Source organism: Dermacentor variabilis, chromosome 6 (assembly GCF_050947875.1).
Source record: "Dermacentor variabilis isolate Ectoservices chromosome 6, ASM5094787v1, whole genome shotgun sequence".
Taxonomy (NCBI): Eukaryota; Metazoa; Arthropoda; class Arachnida; order Ixodida; family Ixodidae; genus Dermacentor; species Dermacentor variabilis.
The window spans coordinates 114,611,617-114,627,685 of record NC_134573.1 but is presented as its reverse complement, the minus strand read 5'-3'; the positions used below and the strand labels follow the sequence as shown (position 1 = coordinate 114,627,685).

At 45.3% G+C, this 16,069-nt stretch overlaps 1 protein-coding gene across 13 annotated transcripts in view; it reads right to left on the bottom strand.

Annotated features, from left to right (window-relative positions):
• Positions 1–16,069, bottom strand: part of Ask1 (apoptotic signal-regulating kinase 1) — a 123,393-nt gene that overhangs the window by 19,225 nt on the left and 88,099 nt on the right. For all 13 annotated transcript variants that reach the window (XM_075695525.1, XM_075695524.1, XM_075695520.1 and 10 more), the window contains 3 exons: positions 12,388–12,493; positions 1,644–1,782; positions 1,020–1,118 (listed from right to left, as the gene is read on the bottom strand). In XM_075695525.1, the coding sequence (XP_075551640.1) occupies positions 1,020–1,118; positions 1,644–1,782; positions 12,388–12,493 (344 nt within the window). The remainder of the gene's footprint in view (positions 1–1,019; positions 1,119–1,643; positions 1,783–12,387; positions 12,494–16,069) is intronic.

Genomic DNA, 16,069 nt, shown 5'->3' with positions numbered 1-16,069 from the left:
AGTCGCGGGAAATTTGCACGTCGACTCTGCGTGAACTGTGTCAAATCGGCACAAAACCTCAACTTTATTTGTAGATGCCCGACGAAGGAGCACCATGCACCAATCGGGCCTCATGGCTTAGGCAGCATGGCCACCAGGAAAATTTGCCACTGGCCAATGTCGTAACTTGTCGAATGACTGGCCAATGTCGTAAATTTGCCACTGGCCAATGTCGCATTCCGCAGCGGCCACGAGCCGCTGCGGAATGCTTGCCGCTAATATGTTTGTACAGTTGGCTCACTGTGAGACCACGCATATGGGTCAGATTGACGGCCATGTCTGGAGCGGCATTAAGTTATTCTCTGCATATCCAACACAATCCGCATGTCTTTCGATCCTGACCGGCAAAATCTTCACACCTGCTATTGCAATTTCTGAAGTATACGTCGTTTTCTATGCCATTCTCTCTGGTCGCGTCGCATTATCGTTTCGATTAGTCCTGTCTATCTGGACGAACTTTGTACTGAGAGAGGTGGCCCCGCCAAATGCGTTCTGTGAATCATGGCATTCGGCCGCTGCGCGTTCAAACCCTCTATTGGTCTGACATCTGGGAGAGCATGCAGTAGGGCGGAAGCACTCACAAAGTTCACGACTGCGTCAGCCGGGGTGGCGCGCGCACAGTGTGCTCGGCACTTCTCTTGCGCCAAAAACAAGTTGGTGATGCGCTTGCTTGAGCAAGTATCGAGCACGATGCTGGCACAGGCTTCGCAACGCACGTGGTTGCGGCACATTGCGGTTCTCTACACGGAATATATCGAATAGTAGAAAAATCAAACAGTAGACGTTAAATTCATGAATCGAACATTCAGTTATTCGATTCGGTGATATTTGAGAATTCGAACACCCTTACTACAAACCCTATAACGAATGTATGTGGCTGGCCCTCTTTGATATGTGCGTCCTTTTTTTTTAATTCCTATACATGCAACAATTCTGCACAAGGACAGATAACAATAAAGGCTGGTGGTGGCAGTACCTACCAGCCCTCCACAAAGCTTCGCTGTTGTGAGCGGCTGTCCAGAAGTTTCCTCAGCAAGTCCTGGTACAGCTGCTCACTCATCTGGATGGCATCTATGACCCTGCATAGGGAGGTAAAGGAAAAACAAGTATAATAATAATAATAATAATAATAATAATAATAATAATAATAATAATAATAATAATAATAATAATAATAACAAAGGACATGCTGGCTTTGACAGGGAAATTTTAAAGTAAAACACTGTGCAATTATTTGGAAGTGCAATGTCACGTCTGTAAAGGCCGTAGGAACTATGATCAAAGCGTAAGAGCCAAAATTACGCTGATGTGACATGAACTCGAGACTGCGGAAACAAAAGTATGCATATTAGCTAGCCTCAATTGAAGCGTGCCATTCCATTAGTATGTGTGTGACTGAAAATTACCTTGCAGCTGGAAGTAAGAATTTGTGTCCATCTACCTTTTTTGTCATTTGCCTCTTTGTTGCGCTGTGTTTAGTACAAGTGGCTATCACTGCACGAACCAAAAGCAAGAAGAGCGGTGTCTGTGGAGTTCTAGATTTCACACATGCTTGTAACACCAGAGTTTGCATGCAACATCACAAGAGGGCAGGCCTGACTGACCGTTGAGTCTCCTCTGAAGGGAGGCCGAGGGCCAGCTGCTTTTGCGCAGCCACACTGCGGGACTTGCTGGAATTGATGGTAGACACGCCTGAGGTGGACTCTGCATCCTCAATGTCGTTGTCCTCTTGGTCTTCCTGACCTGAAAGTATGTAGCATGCCTTCCTGTTAGAACCAACAGTGCTCACTTGTGATGCAGGAGCTTGCAGTATACAGTCGCTGACCGAATTTCCGGACTCCAAAAATTCGGACATGCTCGATTATTCAGTCTGCTTCGCGGCACCACCATTCTCCCCATAGATCATAATGTATAACAACTGCCGAAAGTTCGGACACATTGCAACCTCTCGTCTGATTTTTCGGACACTCATTGAGCCAACTCGATCAAGAGCACCATCTGACCGGTGCATGGTTCGACTTGCTGAACGCCATTTTTGTTTTGAACGGAGCCTCCTGCTGCCCCACGAAGTGGCACTACTGCAAATCCCCGCTCATCATCATCGTTTCTGCCTGGTTCGATAGAGTGGCTCTACAGCAGTTCCGATTTCAGCTTATAAAGGGTAAATCGGACATCCACCAGTTCGTAGAAATTGCTACAAAGGAAACCCACACTGGTTCCTCGAAAGAAAAGCCTCACAGATGAAGAAAAATTCGTCCTGGTCCGGGACTCGAACCCGGGACCACCGCCTTTCCGGGGCAGCCGCTCTACCATCTGAGCTAACCAGGCGGCTAGCAGATGGCAGGGCGATGTCAAGCCATGCAAGCCATGTCAAGATAATCCAGCAGCTGATTTGTTTCTTTACGCACGACGCTGCGAGTAGGCCACATTTTTCGTTTGTGCGACTGGTGTCAGCATGGTGGTGTTTGCTTTGTGTGCTGTGTCGAGGTTCTGGTGATCTAACGCGGCATACGGAAACATCGCATCAAGTGTCTAATGGCGCTGACAGTGCCCGCGCAGACTGCGCTGGGGAATGCTGGCAAGCGGGTGCCGGGAGGCCTAAGATTTGTCGCCTTCCGATGTGCTCCCTACTGACACGGAAAATGTTCTCCCGAGACCTCTGCAGTGGTTGCATTGCGATTCCGGGCACCGTCTCATTTGACAGTTTCACAGGTGCTGACACTGCTGTACTGACATGCGCAGAACTCGACAATGGCGAGATCATTCGTCAGGTTTCTGCTGCACCACCGGACGATGACCGAGTCGGAAGATGACACATCATGTGCTACGCTGCCGTCGCATGCGGAGCGTGTACAAGCAGTGACTGTGCTTTCAGCCGCCTACAGTGACCGTATGACCCTCTCCGAGATTCAGGCTTACCTGTTTGCCCGTAAACGGAACAACGTGCAACGGCGCATTCACGATTTGTTCAAGCCTACTCCCGAGCCCGAATAAGTGCGTGGAAATAAAGGATTTTTTTTTCCTTCATCATGTTTTTCGGACACCTGTTTACTCGGACATTTTCGCAGTCCCCATGAGGTCCGAATAAACAGTCGGCAACTGTAGTCGCTTTTTACGGATACAGAATTAACTAGGCACAAGCAGATACTGCCATATCTAAGGCATCATGAGCTTGTATGAGAAATGGCACGACAACAGCATGACAACAACATGATGATGGCAGCATGATGAAGATGGCATGACAACAATGAAGTGACTACAGTGTGATGCCCATGAAATGATGAAGACGGCATGGCAACATGATGATGGCGGCAGTGCAATGACGATGGCATCTTGATTAAGACAGGACGATGTCAATGGAATTACGCCACCCTGACAATGCAAGTTTGATGACAGTGTGATGACGATGGAATGATTATGGTGGTATGACAGTGTGATGCCAGCCACATAATAAAGGTGCCATGACAACAACAGAATTACTACAGCGTGACGATCATAGAACGACCCTAACAGCTACAGCAACAAGGTTTGACGAAGATGGCATGATGACAGCATAACACGAAAGTGTGATGATGGCACCATGATGAAGACGTTACAATGTCAGTGAAGCGACACCGTAGTGGCAACAATATCTTGACGGCATAATAACCAAAGCAGGAAATGGCAAGAAGACAATGACCACAGTGTGATGGCAGCATGAACACGGTGTGAGATCAGCATTACGACGAAGACGGCATGATTTAAACAGAATGATGACACTATATTGATATGGTGACGATGATGGAATGACAACAATGATGTGATGACAATGGAATGACTAAACCTTAATGACTATGAAGATGACAGTGCAACAACGAAATGGCAAGAGCATGATAAATACGATGACAGCATGATGTATAGAAGACAAACAGAATGACGAGAGTGTGACAACGATGTCAGTGTGATAACTGTGTGATTACAATGGGGATGATGATTGCATGAAGACTAAGAAATCATGGAGATGAAACCGTGATGATGACTTGTGATGATTCCATGACAACAACGGAAGATATAATATATAATGATTTATTTCCATCACCATTACACTGATGGAGGGGATGGGAATAAAAGCGATTGACGCTTGACTAAGTTCCCACCCCCCGTACAGCAGGTAAGCAGTGGCATGCGACGGCACCTCTGTCACGACAGCAAATACAAAGTCAAACAAAGCATTAGTATAAAAACAAGTATGCAAAATACACAATCACCTGCGTGTGTGAAAAAAAATAGAAACCGATTGAAAAGAAATACAAGTACAGCAACTGAGAACAAAAACGCTTACGAAACAGAGAAATAACAGCAACCAAAAATGCGCTTATAACACAATTAGACACAAAAACGTTCACAGATGTCTAAATGTTGGACAATCAAAGGGACACGTTAATGAGAATGTAGTTGCGAAGGTTAGAGCAGCTAATACTTCCTAAGTCTACATTTTCATCAATTAATTTGTTAAGTAAGGATGGAAGTTGAAATGCTACCATTTGGCGCCCATAGTTTGTTCTTACTTTTGGTAATCCCCAGTGTGGTTTATGCTGGCGTGGATATGTGCAATGAAATAAATCAATCGGGGCTAAGTCAGATATATTACTTATGCATCTTCTTTGTTCTAGTTTGTAGGTGCGTAGTAGTCTATAAGCATAGAGGCTGAAAACGTTAATGATCTTGTTCTTGAAAAATAAGTTTTTTGTTGAGTGTCTACTTGGCAGGTTATGAACTAATCTGAGGGCCCGTTTTTCGAGAGTTCCCAGTTTTTTCAGACCGGTTTGTGTAGCAGTACCCCATACTAATGAGCAGTAGTTTAGATGTGAGCAAAATAATGCATGATATAGAGAGAGTTTTACCTTTCCTGGGAGATAATTTTTGGAACGCGTTATAAATCCTATGGCTCTAGATGCCTTTAATGCTACATTGTCTATGTGGTCGTCCCACAGCATGTTTTCGGTGAATGTTACGCCAAGTGATATGAATGACCTCACTAACTCAATCTGGTCTCTGTTATAAAATAACTCACCGAAATCACCGCATTTTTTATTTTTGGGACGAAAAGTAGTGCCTTTGACTTTGCAGTATTAACAGACAAAAGATTTTTATCGGACCATACATGTATTTTTTCCAGGAGCACATTTGCATTTGTCCTTAGCTTACTACTGCTATCGTCAGACAAAAACAAACTAGTATCATAGGCGTAGATTATGAAACGAACATTAGTATCCACACTGACGATATCATTAATGTACAGGTTAAAAAGCAATGGTCCTAAGATACTCCCTTGGGTACCCCGCACAAAACTGTTTGTAAAGTTGACTTATATTCGTTTATCTGGACATACTGTCTTCTGTGCGATACGTAAGATTTAATTAGGAGTAATGCTGTGCCTCTAATTACATAACATTCAAGCTTCTGAGACAAGATGCTATGATTTATGCAATCAAAGGCTTTGCTATAATCTAAGAAAATTCCCAAGACGAGGTTCCTATGTTCAAAGTTCCTTAGTATATATTCTTCCTGGTGTAAAAGAGCAAGTTCCGTCAATCGGTTTTTTCTGAAGCCATACTGGTTGTCAGAAAGTATACTGTGTTTATTTAAAAAACTTTCAACTCGCTTAAGAATGAGCTTCTCGAACACTTTTGAGAAGACAGGCAGAATACTAATTGGTCTATAGTTCCCAAAGTCATTTTTGCTACCTTTTTTTATATATGACTGCTACTCTAGCAATCTGCAATCTCGGGGGAAAAGTGGCCGTTTCTAAGCATAAGTTATATATGTGCTCCAATGGCGTAGCAACGATATCAATGACGTGCTTAACTGGACGTATCTGTATATTTCCCGCATCACACTATGTACTGTTCTTTAGGCCTCTGAACGTAGACAAAATTTCACTTGTACAGACAGGTTTCAGAAACAAAGACGAGGGACACCTATCAATAGTTATGTGAGTTGTGTCTGCTGAGGACTTCGGTGCGGCCGTAAAAAAGTTGTTAAATTTTTCTGCAAGAGAATCACCTGAGTATTCTATGCCATTGCTTGTAATTTTATCTGGAGTTGTAACCTGCAAGATGCCAGAGTCGAGTGACCGGATTTTACGCCAGATCTTATCAGGACGATTTAATGCAGCTGCAAAGTAGTTTTTGTAATGTCTGAGCTTTGCCTGTCATATGTCAGAATTTAATTTATTTCTGCATTTCTTAAAGCGCTCAAGAACAAGAGTATCTTTTGTATCAATAAATAGTTGATATAATTTGTGCTTTTCTTTAATACGCGTGTAGAGTTCACGTGATATCCACGGTTTTCTTATTGTTTTAGGTAGCCTCTTAAATTTTGGAATGAAGTGCTTGTTATAGACATGAGTGAAGGCATGACATCAGTAAAATGATGACACATGGTGATGCTGGAGTGATAATGATGTTATGATGACAATGATGTGATGACAGTAGCATGATGATGCCATAACGACCACAGAATGACTAAGGTGTGATTATGGGATGATGATGGAGATGACAGTGGGAGGACAAAATGACAACAGCAAGATGAAAATGACATGACAACATGATGATGACGTGACGACCGTGAAATGACAAGGCAACAGAAGATCACGAAAGCACAAAAACAACAATGCGACGAAGATGGCATGATGGCAATGTGACGACAATGACAGCATGACGTCAATATGAGGTCATGCATGTGACTCGTCATTCTAACACCATCCCTGCAAGCAACTATATTCTTAATGGTCATACCTTGTCACCAGTCACATGCTACAAGTCCCCGAAGTTCAAATCACTAACAATGTATCATGGCGCGTCCACGTAGACTACATTTCTAACAGCGCTAACAGCATGCTTGGTTATCTCTGTTGGAATTTTCACTCTGCACCATCTTCTCAAACTTTCTCTTTATAGAACACTTCTTAGACCGAAACTGAAATACGCCTCTGCAATTGGGGCCCCTGTCAGCTCACCCTTATTAAAGGAGCACTGACACAAAAATTGGAAGTCGAGATAACTTGTGAGATCGATTTAGTTGGTCACACACACATCATCTATAAAATATCAGCAGCGAATATTGCTTAGAACATATTTAAGATCAATTTTAAAGTACATGCGCCCAGCCAACCGCAAAACAGAGCACCTCGCGACATTGACATCAACCGGGATTGTAAATAGCCAAGAAAACGCTACGTCACGTGGCTACGTCACGAACTTTCGTTGACTGCTATGCGGCTTACATGTGCTCTTCTCCTCTGTTGTTGCTTGTTCTAGCTGTTGTACTCGTAGTGGGACGTGCTCCGTGTCGCTGCAACTGCAGTTTTTGTCGTGTCCATCGGGATATTTCCCACAGTATCAGCTTGACTGCGCTGCCACAATGTTCAACGCCGATTTGTTGTGTCTTACCATTGATTGTGGCCGATGCGAGGGTTTTCTTGAGGTTCGTCCTCGCCATCGCCGGCCGCAATATCTGAGTCGCTAAGTGATTGGCCACGTCTAAAGTGCGAGACACATGGCGCGATTTTCCGTGCGATCTGTAGTACGGCGCGTCATGTGCGACTTGCCGCATGCGGCGATTCGGGACACACGGTACGAATGAGCGAGCGGCGGCCCAGAACCTGCGCCCCTGCGTGGAAGTTCGGAATGCTGCGTAACTTCGAACAGAAAGTGAAAGCAACCGTATTTGCACAGCTATCTTGTTTGAAACAAACGATGACAATATAGACAGGTCTATGCGAGCACTGTAGACGTGTTTCCGCAAGGCCGCGTTAGCAGTATCGGATCCGTTGACAGCCGCCGATGGCCAAGAGCCGCCAGGCATAGCTCGCTGGGCCATCGAATCCGACACCGGTTGCGCTTGTGACACGATCGCTTGCAGCTCGTATAACGAAGCGCCTATGTTAGTCGGCACAACGTGTACACAGTTATGTCACGCTTAAATTGCAGCATATCTGATTTCATTGGCGCCGATCGACAGAAGCGAACGAGCATGCCAAGCGAGCTTGCGATCGCTGGGAAACGATGTAGGCCTAGCTCGCCGGCCGTCTATCCGGGGCCGAGGGTCCTTGCGATGCGTCCGCAGCTCGTAATAAAGCGCCTAAATTCGTCAGCACAATCAATGCCTGAACATTTATGTTTCTCTTAAGTGATAATACGGTTAGTTTTCCCGGAGCCGTTAGTAGCGATGAGTAAACAGGCCAGTCAGGAGAGCCGCTTCGTATAATGACGATTGCTGGCGCGCCTGCGCTTACCACGTCCGAGTAGAAATCACGCCAACGATTTACTATTTCGCACAACGTTTTATAACTCGCACTCTTTCGAGGTCACTTTATTCTAGGAGTTATTTCGTGTCAGAAACAAATTGTAGCCCATTTATGTGCCGTCGTCAGCGGTGAAAGAGGCCCGCGTTTCGATCAGAAAAAAAAACAGACATGATCGGAGCGGCGAGGCGCCCGCTCGCCGGCCCCGCCCCGCCAAGTCTACCACATGGCCATGATGTTCACGCTACCGGCGCTGTCATTGGCTGCGGTCGTCCGAGCGATGTGGCAGTCGCACGACAATACATCACGGCTTTTTGCGAACCTGTGACCACTTTGTTTACGCTCCCGTTTGCCCCATCTCGTTGCTCTCTGGAACCGAAACATCGACTAGTCGCTACAAGAAAGACTGCAAATAATTATCTGTCGCGCTCTGAAGTAAATGAGGTCTCGTGCGGTGATTACTGGGTCATTAACTACTTATTAAAGCAGAAAAAACCACGTGGATTTTTTTTAGTCAGTACTCCTTTAACACATTCAAACGTATATATTGTATCTTACCAATTCATTGTATTTAAGGAATAATAAACTGAAACAGAAAAGAAATGTATTCAGAATAGAGCCGCTAAAATTATTCCAATTATGTATTCCCGTCATGCCAGCGTCATGTTGATGAAGATGAGTTTAAACCTTCCAGATATTTCAAGTACGTTTTAGGTGTTCCCGTATTTGACTCTTCCATGAAGTTTAACATTATAACCCTGTTTTGAAAGAAGCCATTTTTTCTCCACTCACCTACACTTCATCTAGGTTGGATCACAAGTATAAAGTAGAAGTTCCTGTCCCCTGTATGAATATGTTTAGCGATTCTTTCCTCCCTAGGACAAGCTCCAACTGGAATGACCTTCCATGCCACCATCGCTCTGGCAAATTCAAATCTGCTGTTTATAGTGCTTTCTCTTGCATATGCATATGCATATGATTGCATATGTATCTTTTTGCTCTCCCACTCCTCTCTGTAACGCATTGTGGCCTTGAGAGTATGTGAAATGAATGAATGAATGAATGAATGAATGAATAAATAAATAAACAGGGTGTCCACCAAGCTGACATTTCCAAATTCCCCGAGTTTTCCAGGTATTCCCTGAGTGTCTATGCAAAATTTCCTGAGTGACACAAAACTTTGTTTTATGTCAAGGCAGGCTGACACCATGTCGCCCGATGCTGTCACTCTCTAGTAAGCATGTTAAAAAAAAACACTTAGCGCAGTTTTTATAATAACAAGTAGTGCTTATTTTATTCAATAAGAAACAGAAAAGGGAGGGGCAGGGGCTAGTGAAATGCTCAGTAAATAAAATACCTGCGAAAAAAAAAAAATGGTCGAACCTATTGTGAATCGAGTCAAACATCCCAATTACGAATAAAAGGGAGATGCATACGGAAGCAAATATTTTCGAATGTGAGCTATTTCTATCGATTGATTACAAGCTCAGTGGTATGATTTCTGAACTCTGTCACAAGTGAGATTCTCTCTCAACAGCTGTGAAGTCACCCTCAACTGTCCAGACATACTCTCGGCCCACGCACAACGCCTCAGTGTTGCATTTTACCGCTCCAAAGAGTTTATTTTGCTTTGGATGAGGGCCACCTGCATCTCGACTTTAGCCAACATTTTGTTTTTTGAGCTCAAGCTCCTTCAAAACGGCGGCAGCACGCTTCCTTTCCCGTTCATTCCTCAATGCATAGATCCTTTCTCTTGTCGTCTTCCTTCCCCTGCGCGTTGGCCCCACGGACCATTCGAACCATCCTCTTGGTCAGTTGTACAGTCAACGTACGATGTTTAGTACTCCCTAGGGGCCGCGAAAACATACGGAAAATCGGGCAGTTCGACAAAATTAACGCATGTCTTTTACTGCCCTTAAGGGCTAAAATCGCCACAAGCACATTCGAAAAAGCTCTGAACGCCTGCCAGTATACTTATTAGGCATATCGGTGCTCGTACTGTGACTAGAGATGGCGAGTGCCCGCGTGTATAATTTAGGAATACATACTGCGTCCCGTGACAAACGCCCCTTCCCACACTTGTTATGCTTCACTGCAATAGTTTCACGTATGCTTCACCACGTAACACTACTGTATTAAGGCGAAGATAACTTTCAGAAACTGGCATTATGCAACGCGCCATGCTTTCCGAGCTTTGAAGCTAATAGCGAGGACCACAAAAGCGAAGTCTCGCATTGCTGACAGTGACGAATTCTTTCAATGAAAAACACGGCAGCGAACGGCAAGAAGCTCAACAGCGAACGTCGAAGCAGCTACGCCTAGCGCTGCAGCGGTGGCACCTACGGCTGCAAGCGCACCGCGTGCGAGAGCGCCGTTCGAGGCAGAGAGGTAATCAAAATGGCGGCAGTGGTGGATTTGTTTGATTAATGCCATTCCGGACCTGTGCTCATGGCAAAATATCTGAAAAATCGGACGGCGAAGGGTTCTTGTGTCCGAAATTTCAGACATTCTTATGCATTGACTCTAGGGGGGTACATGGTGGTGCCACGAAGCTGCCCGAGTTATCCAGCGGCCAGAAAGTCGGTCGTTGACTGTACACTGGCAATTCCTCCAGCAGACAACACGGCATCAAAGTAGATTTGTTATGATTCCTCTTTGTTACTCCAGCCAGCGTTATCGCGAATTTCGTTCCCTTTCAATAAAATTACAGCTAATATTCCCTGATAGAAGCACAAATTCCCCGAGTTTTCCCTGAGTATTTCCCCAGACTATTCAAAATCCATGAGAATTCCCGGTTTTCCCGGTTGGTAGACACCCTGATAAATAAATAAACAGAATGACGACACCTGGACGACGGAGTGATGACGGCAGCATCATGAAGATGGCATGATGACAATAGAATGACTATAGCGCAAGGACTACGATCTAAAGACCATGGAATGATCAGAGAGATGACAGCAAGAAGACAGTGCGAGACAGACAGCATGACAACAGAATGATGACAGAATGACAATGAAAGTGTGACAACGGTATCATGATGAAAAAAGAATGACACCAATAACGTGACAATGACAGTATGACATCGGTACGATGAAGACATCATGACATCAACAAAATGATACCAAGATGACAATGTAATAACAACAATAGTATGATGGCAGCAGCATGATGATGGCATGACAACAGAGTGACTATATCATGACAACTGTGTGACAACTATGGAATGATGATAACAGACGATGAGAGCACGAAGATAGCATGATGATAGTGGTTTGATGATGACAGCAGGATCACAACTGAATAAACAAAATGATACCAAGATGACAATGTAATATAACCAATAGTATGATGGCAGCAGCATGATGATGGCATGACAACAGAGTGACTATATCATGACAACTGTGTGACAACTATGGAATGATGATAACAGACGATGAGAGCACGAAGATAGCATGATGATAGCGGTTTGATGGTGACAGCAGGATCACAACTGAATAACTGCAACATAACAAGAGGGACAACTATAAGATGACAATGCTGCAATGACCATGAGGTGATGAAGATTATGATGCAACGATGACAGTGTCATGACGGCAGCATGATGAAGACGGCAGGACAATGGAACTGCTACAGCATGACCATGACATGACGATGATGAAATGAGGGTATGATGGATGATGTAATGACAGACCCATAATGAAGATGGCATGGTTACAATAGAATGACCACAGCACGAAGATGGTGCGACTACTGTGAAATGACGACGGCAAAACAACAGAATGATAGCGTGACAACAATGGTGTAATGGATGGCGGTGCGACTACGAAATGCTTCCATGGGACTGGGATGCACGGGATGAGGCACTGAACGTAATGTTACAAGCAGCCGTGATGTTATAAGGATACCTCAACTGCAAGCTCATTACTGCTTAGTGCAGTAAAAAGAATGAAGGAGCCAAAACAACTTAAGGCTCCCAGTGTTATTGTTTTGTGACATTCCCACAAAAGAAGAAATATTATTAGAAATTCAATTCTCAAACTTTCAAAGGGAATGGCTCTTACCACAGGACAGGATTTCACTGGCCATTTGAGCTGCGTTCATGACAAGAGCGTCCAAGGCAAACATCCAATGTGGTTTGATACTCTGGTTCCGGAGCACTTCATTGACCTGCACATTATAACACTCAATAAGGAACAAACCATGCAGAATATGCAAGAGCTCAGGTCAGAACATCACAGGCACCAAGAAACCAAAACATAAAGCGGGCAGATAAGTCAGAACCAATTAGAGGATATGTTTCTCAATATAAGCCTAACAAATAAATTACCTGGCTTGTTAATAAAATGCATAAAACGAACGAAACATTTAGCCTCATAAGTTTACGTAAATATATAACCTGTCTGAACTGAAGATATACTCTGTACAGGTGCAAGAAGAAGTATGGAGACCACAGATTCCATGAAAAAACGTATAGGGTATTTCAACTTTAGTGTGAAGCAATTATATATGGACACTAAAGGCAAATTTCTGCCGTCAAGGCTGCCATCAGGCATCCCATGCGGGTTAAGCGGCGGACATAGATTTGCATGTAGGGGCTGTAAACTTTATCGATGGCCTTTGAATATACGAGACACTATCACTTTCGCACCCAGCACCAGATGTGTCAGTGCCTACGGACAACAGCGTGCGCTGGGTAAACGCTGCTGCATGCGTGGACCGCTCTTGCTCAGCATCCGGTTCTAAATTAAGCAAAACCTCACAAAAGTGACCATATCCCTGAAAGCAATTGACCCAGAATACTGTTTCAAGGCAGTGCTGCCACTGCTGATCGACGGTGCACTTTGTACTGTCATCAAAGTGAGAAAAGCTTGCGAAAGTCGGCTAACGGACTTTTGACAGTAAAGTTTCGTTCTGCGACACAATACCAGTCTGCACTGTCTCATTTTGCAACAACGAAATTCTTGTGAAGGTTAATTTTTCTGCATTTCCGGCCGATTTCATTATCGCGAGGTTCAACTGTACTATACAATTCTTATTTTTGACATCGTCATGTATACAACATGTTATCGCATGAGGTTAACAGCATTAGAAAGTTCAGCGGCAAAAGCAAAAAACAAAAGCTTGCCCCAAACAAATTATGACCACTTCTTACTGTTGAATACAGTCGACTCCCGATAATTCAAAGCCGCTTAATTGGAATTTTCGGTTAATTAGAAGTGAAGTGCTGGTCCCGTCAGTTTTGCATGTAATCCTATAGAAGAAATCGCTCGATAATTCGAAGTCCTCATCCAGTAATATTGTTTAATTGGAAGTTAATTTTCAGCCGGGATCCTCGAGGTGACCATCATTCTTTGGTAGAATGTGCAATTTTTCAAGTGTTGCAACAGTTCCGTGCTCCGCGTTGGTGTCATCGCCACCGCAGCCGCCCGCAACGCCATCCTTATCGGAGCGGCGCGATTATTCATTGCTACGGCTGCCGTGGCCTCCGCGATCAACTCCGGCGGGAGGCGAAGCGGCTCCCGCCGGAGGCCACGTGCGGCTGCCGCGTGTGGCCGGAGCTGATCGCGGAGGCCACGCGGGTGCCATAGGTGCACGCAGCGCTGCATACTGGCAGTGGCGAGATTGTGTGAGATTAGTCTTGCAGCGTGCACAGCGTTACGTCGAGGCGTGTGTTGGTCGAGCGCCTTTGTGCGGGAAGCTCGTAGGCTAGGTTGTTCCACGAGTGATTTGGAATTGACTGTACCTAGTCGCGCAGTTTATAGCCATGGCAAACCGTGGCTCTTATCGCACGCTCGACCTGGCAACGAAAGTCGAGGTTTTGAAGGAAGTTGAGAAGGGAGGTGCCGCCAAACAAGACATAGCGCGGAAGTACGGGATCAAGCCGAACACGCTCTCTAACTACATCAAGAACAAGCGCACAATAATGGATGCATTTGAGAACGACAAGTTCAAGACTTCTCGGAAGCGAATGCGCACCGGCGCTTACCCAGAGTTGGAGAAGGCTCTGCTGGTTTGGATTAGGGAGGCCAGGAGCAACAAACTTCCTCTCAGCGGAGACATTGTTGCGATGAAAGCCCAAATGCTTGCAGCAATGTTGGCGATCGAGGACTTCGTTTCGTCAGATGGATGGCTGACGCGCTTTAAAGATCGCCATGACCTGGTTTTCAAGAGCGTGTATGGTGAAAAGGCGTCCGTTAACCAGGAAACATGCGCCACGTGGAAGGACGGAAAGCTGTGTGAATATCTCTTCGAATACAGACCGGAAGACATCTTCAATGCAGATGAGACTGCACTCTTCTATCGGCTTCTACCAGAGAAGACCCTGACATTCAAGGACGACGACTATGCTGGGGGCAAACGCAGCAAGGAGAGAGTGTCGGTGCTGATTGCGGCAAACATGACTGGCACGGAACGATGTCGGTTACTTGTGATCGGGAAAGCCGCGAAGCCGAGATGTTTTAAAGGCGTGAAGACACTGCCTGTGGACTATGAGGCGAACAAAAAAGCGTGGATGACGGCCGAAATCTTCAAGAGCTGGATAAGCAAATTGGACCGCAAGTTTGCTGCTTCGAACCGCAAGGTGTTGTTCCTTGTCGATCACTGCAGTGCTCACGTGAATGTGCCAGCCTTGAGTGCAATACGCCTCGCATTTTTGCCTGCAAACACAACGGCTGTTTTGCAGCCAATGGACCAAGGCATCATCAAGAATGTTAAAGTCCTGTACAGGCGGCACCTCCTCGAGCGCATGATTTTGTGTATGGATAGCTCCACAAAGTACGAGTTGAGCCTGCTTAGTGCCATCCACATGTTGGCGCGAGCATGGGATCGTGTGAAGCAAGAAACAATCGCAAACTGCTTCAGGGCTTGCGGTTTTGTGGCAGCTTCTTCGGAGGATGCCTCTGAAATTTCAGCGAAGGAAGCGTCAACAAGCGAGCTTGACGGCACTGATTTTGGTGATGCTCTCGGGGACGTCAATTTTGAAGATTACGTCGCCGTAGACAAGGCGGTCGAAACGTGCGGTGCGCTGACGGATAGCGAAATTGTAGAGATTATTTGGCCCCAGGAAGTGACCCAGGAAAGCGACGATGACGTTGAAGGCGAGCCGCAACCTAAGGCTGCCGATGTAGCTGCGGGCCTTGCTCTTGCGGAGCGCTTCTTTGCCGCTGAAGGTAACGCGGAAGAAGCGTTCCGCCACATCTACAGGCTGCAGAACTTGCTTTCAGCAGCGCGATTCGGCAAGAAGAAGCAAAGCAAGATGACCGACTATTTTTCTTAGAGAAAATACTCGATTCGCCACAAATAAAGTGCTGTTTTTTGTGTTTTGTGCTTAATTGGAAGTTCGTTTAATTCGAAGTTTTTTGCGGTCCCCGTGAACTTCGTATTAACGGCAGTCGACTGTACATTGTCCCCCACATATAATTTGGGGCAGCTTGTAAAGTGAATTGACAATGTACCTCATTTGCCATATTCCTGTGCTTCCGAGTTGCTCATTAATTCGCCCTCGTGCTGTGATTGGCTAGCCTCCTGGTTAGCTCAGATGGCAGAGCAACCACCCCAGAAAGTCGTTGGTCCCTAGTTCGATTCCCAGATCAGAAGAAACTTTTGTTCAACTGTGAAGCTTTCTTTCTGAAAAACCCATACTAGCTTCCTTAGTAGCCTCGTGCTACAGTCGGGTGGATAACAATTTCTTCCCTTATACAAAAGTGATGTGATAGCTCAGCAAATGGGTATGAAGTTCAAACC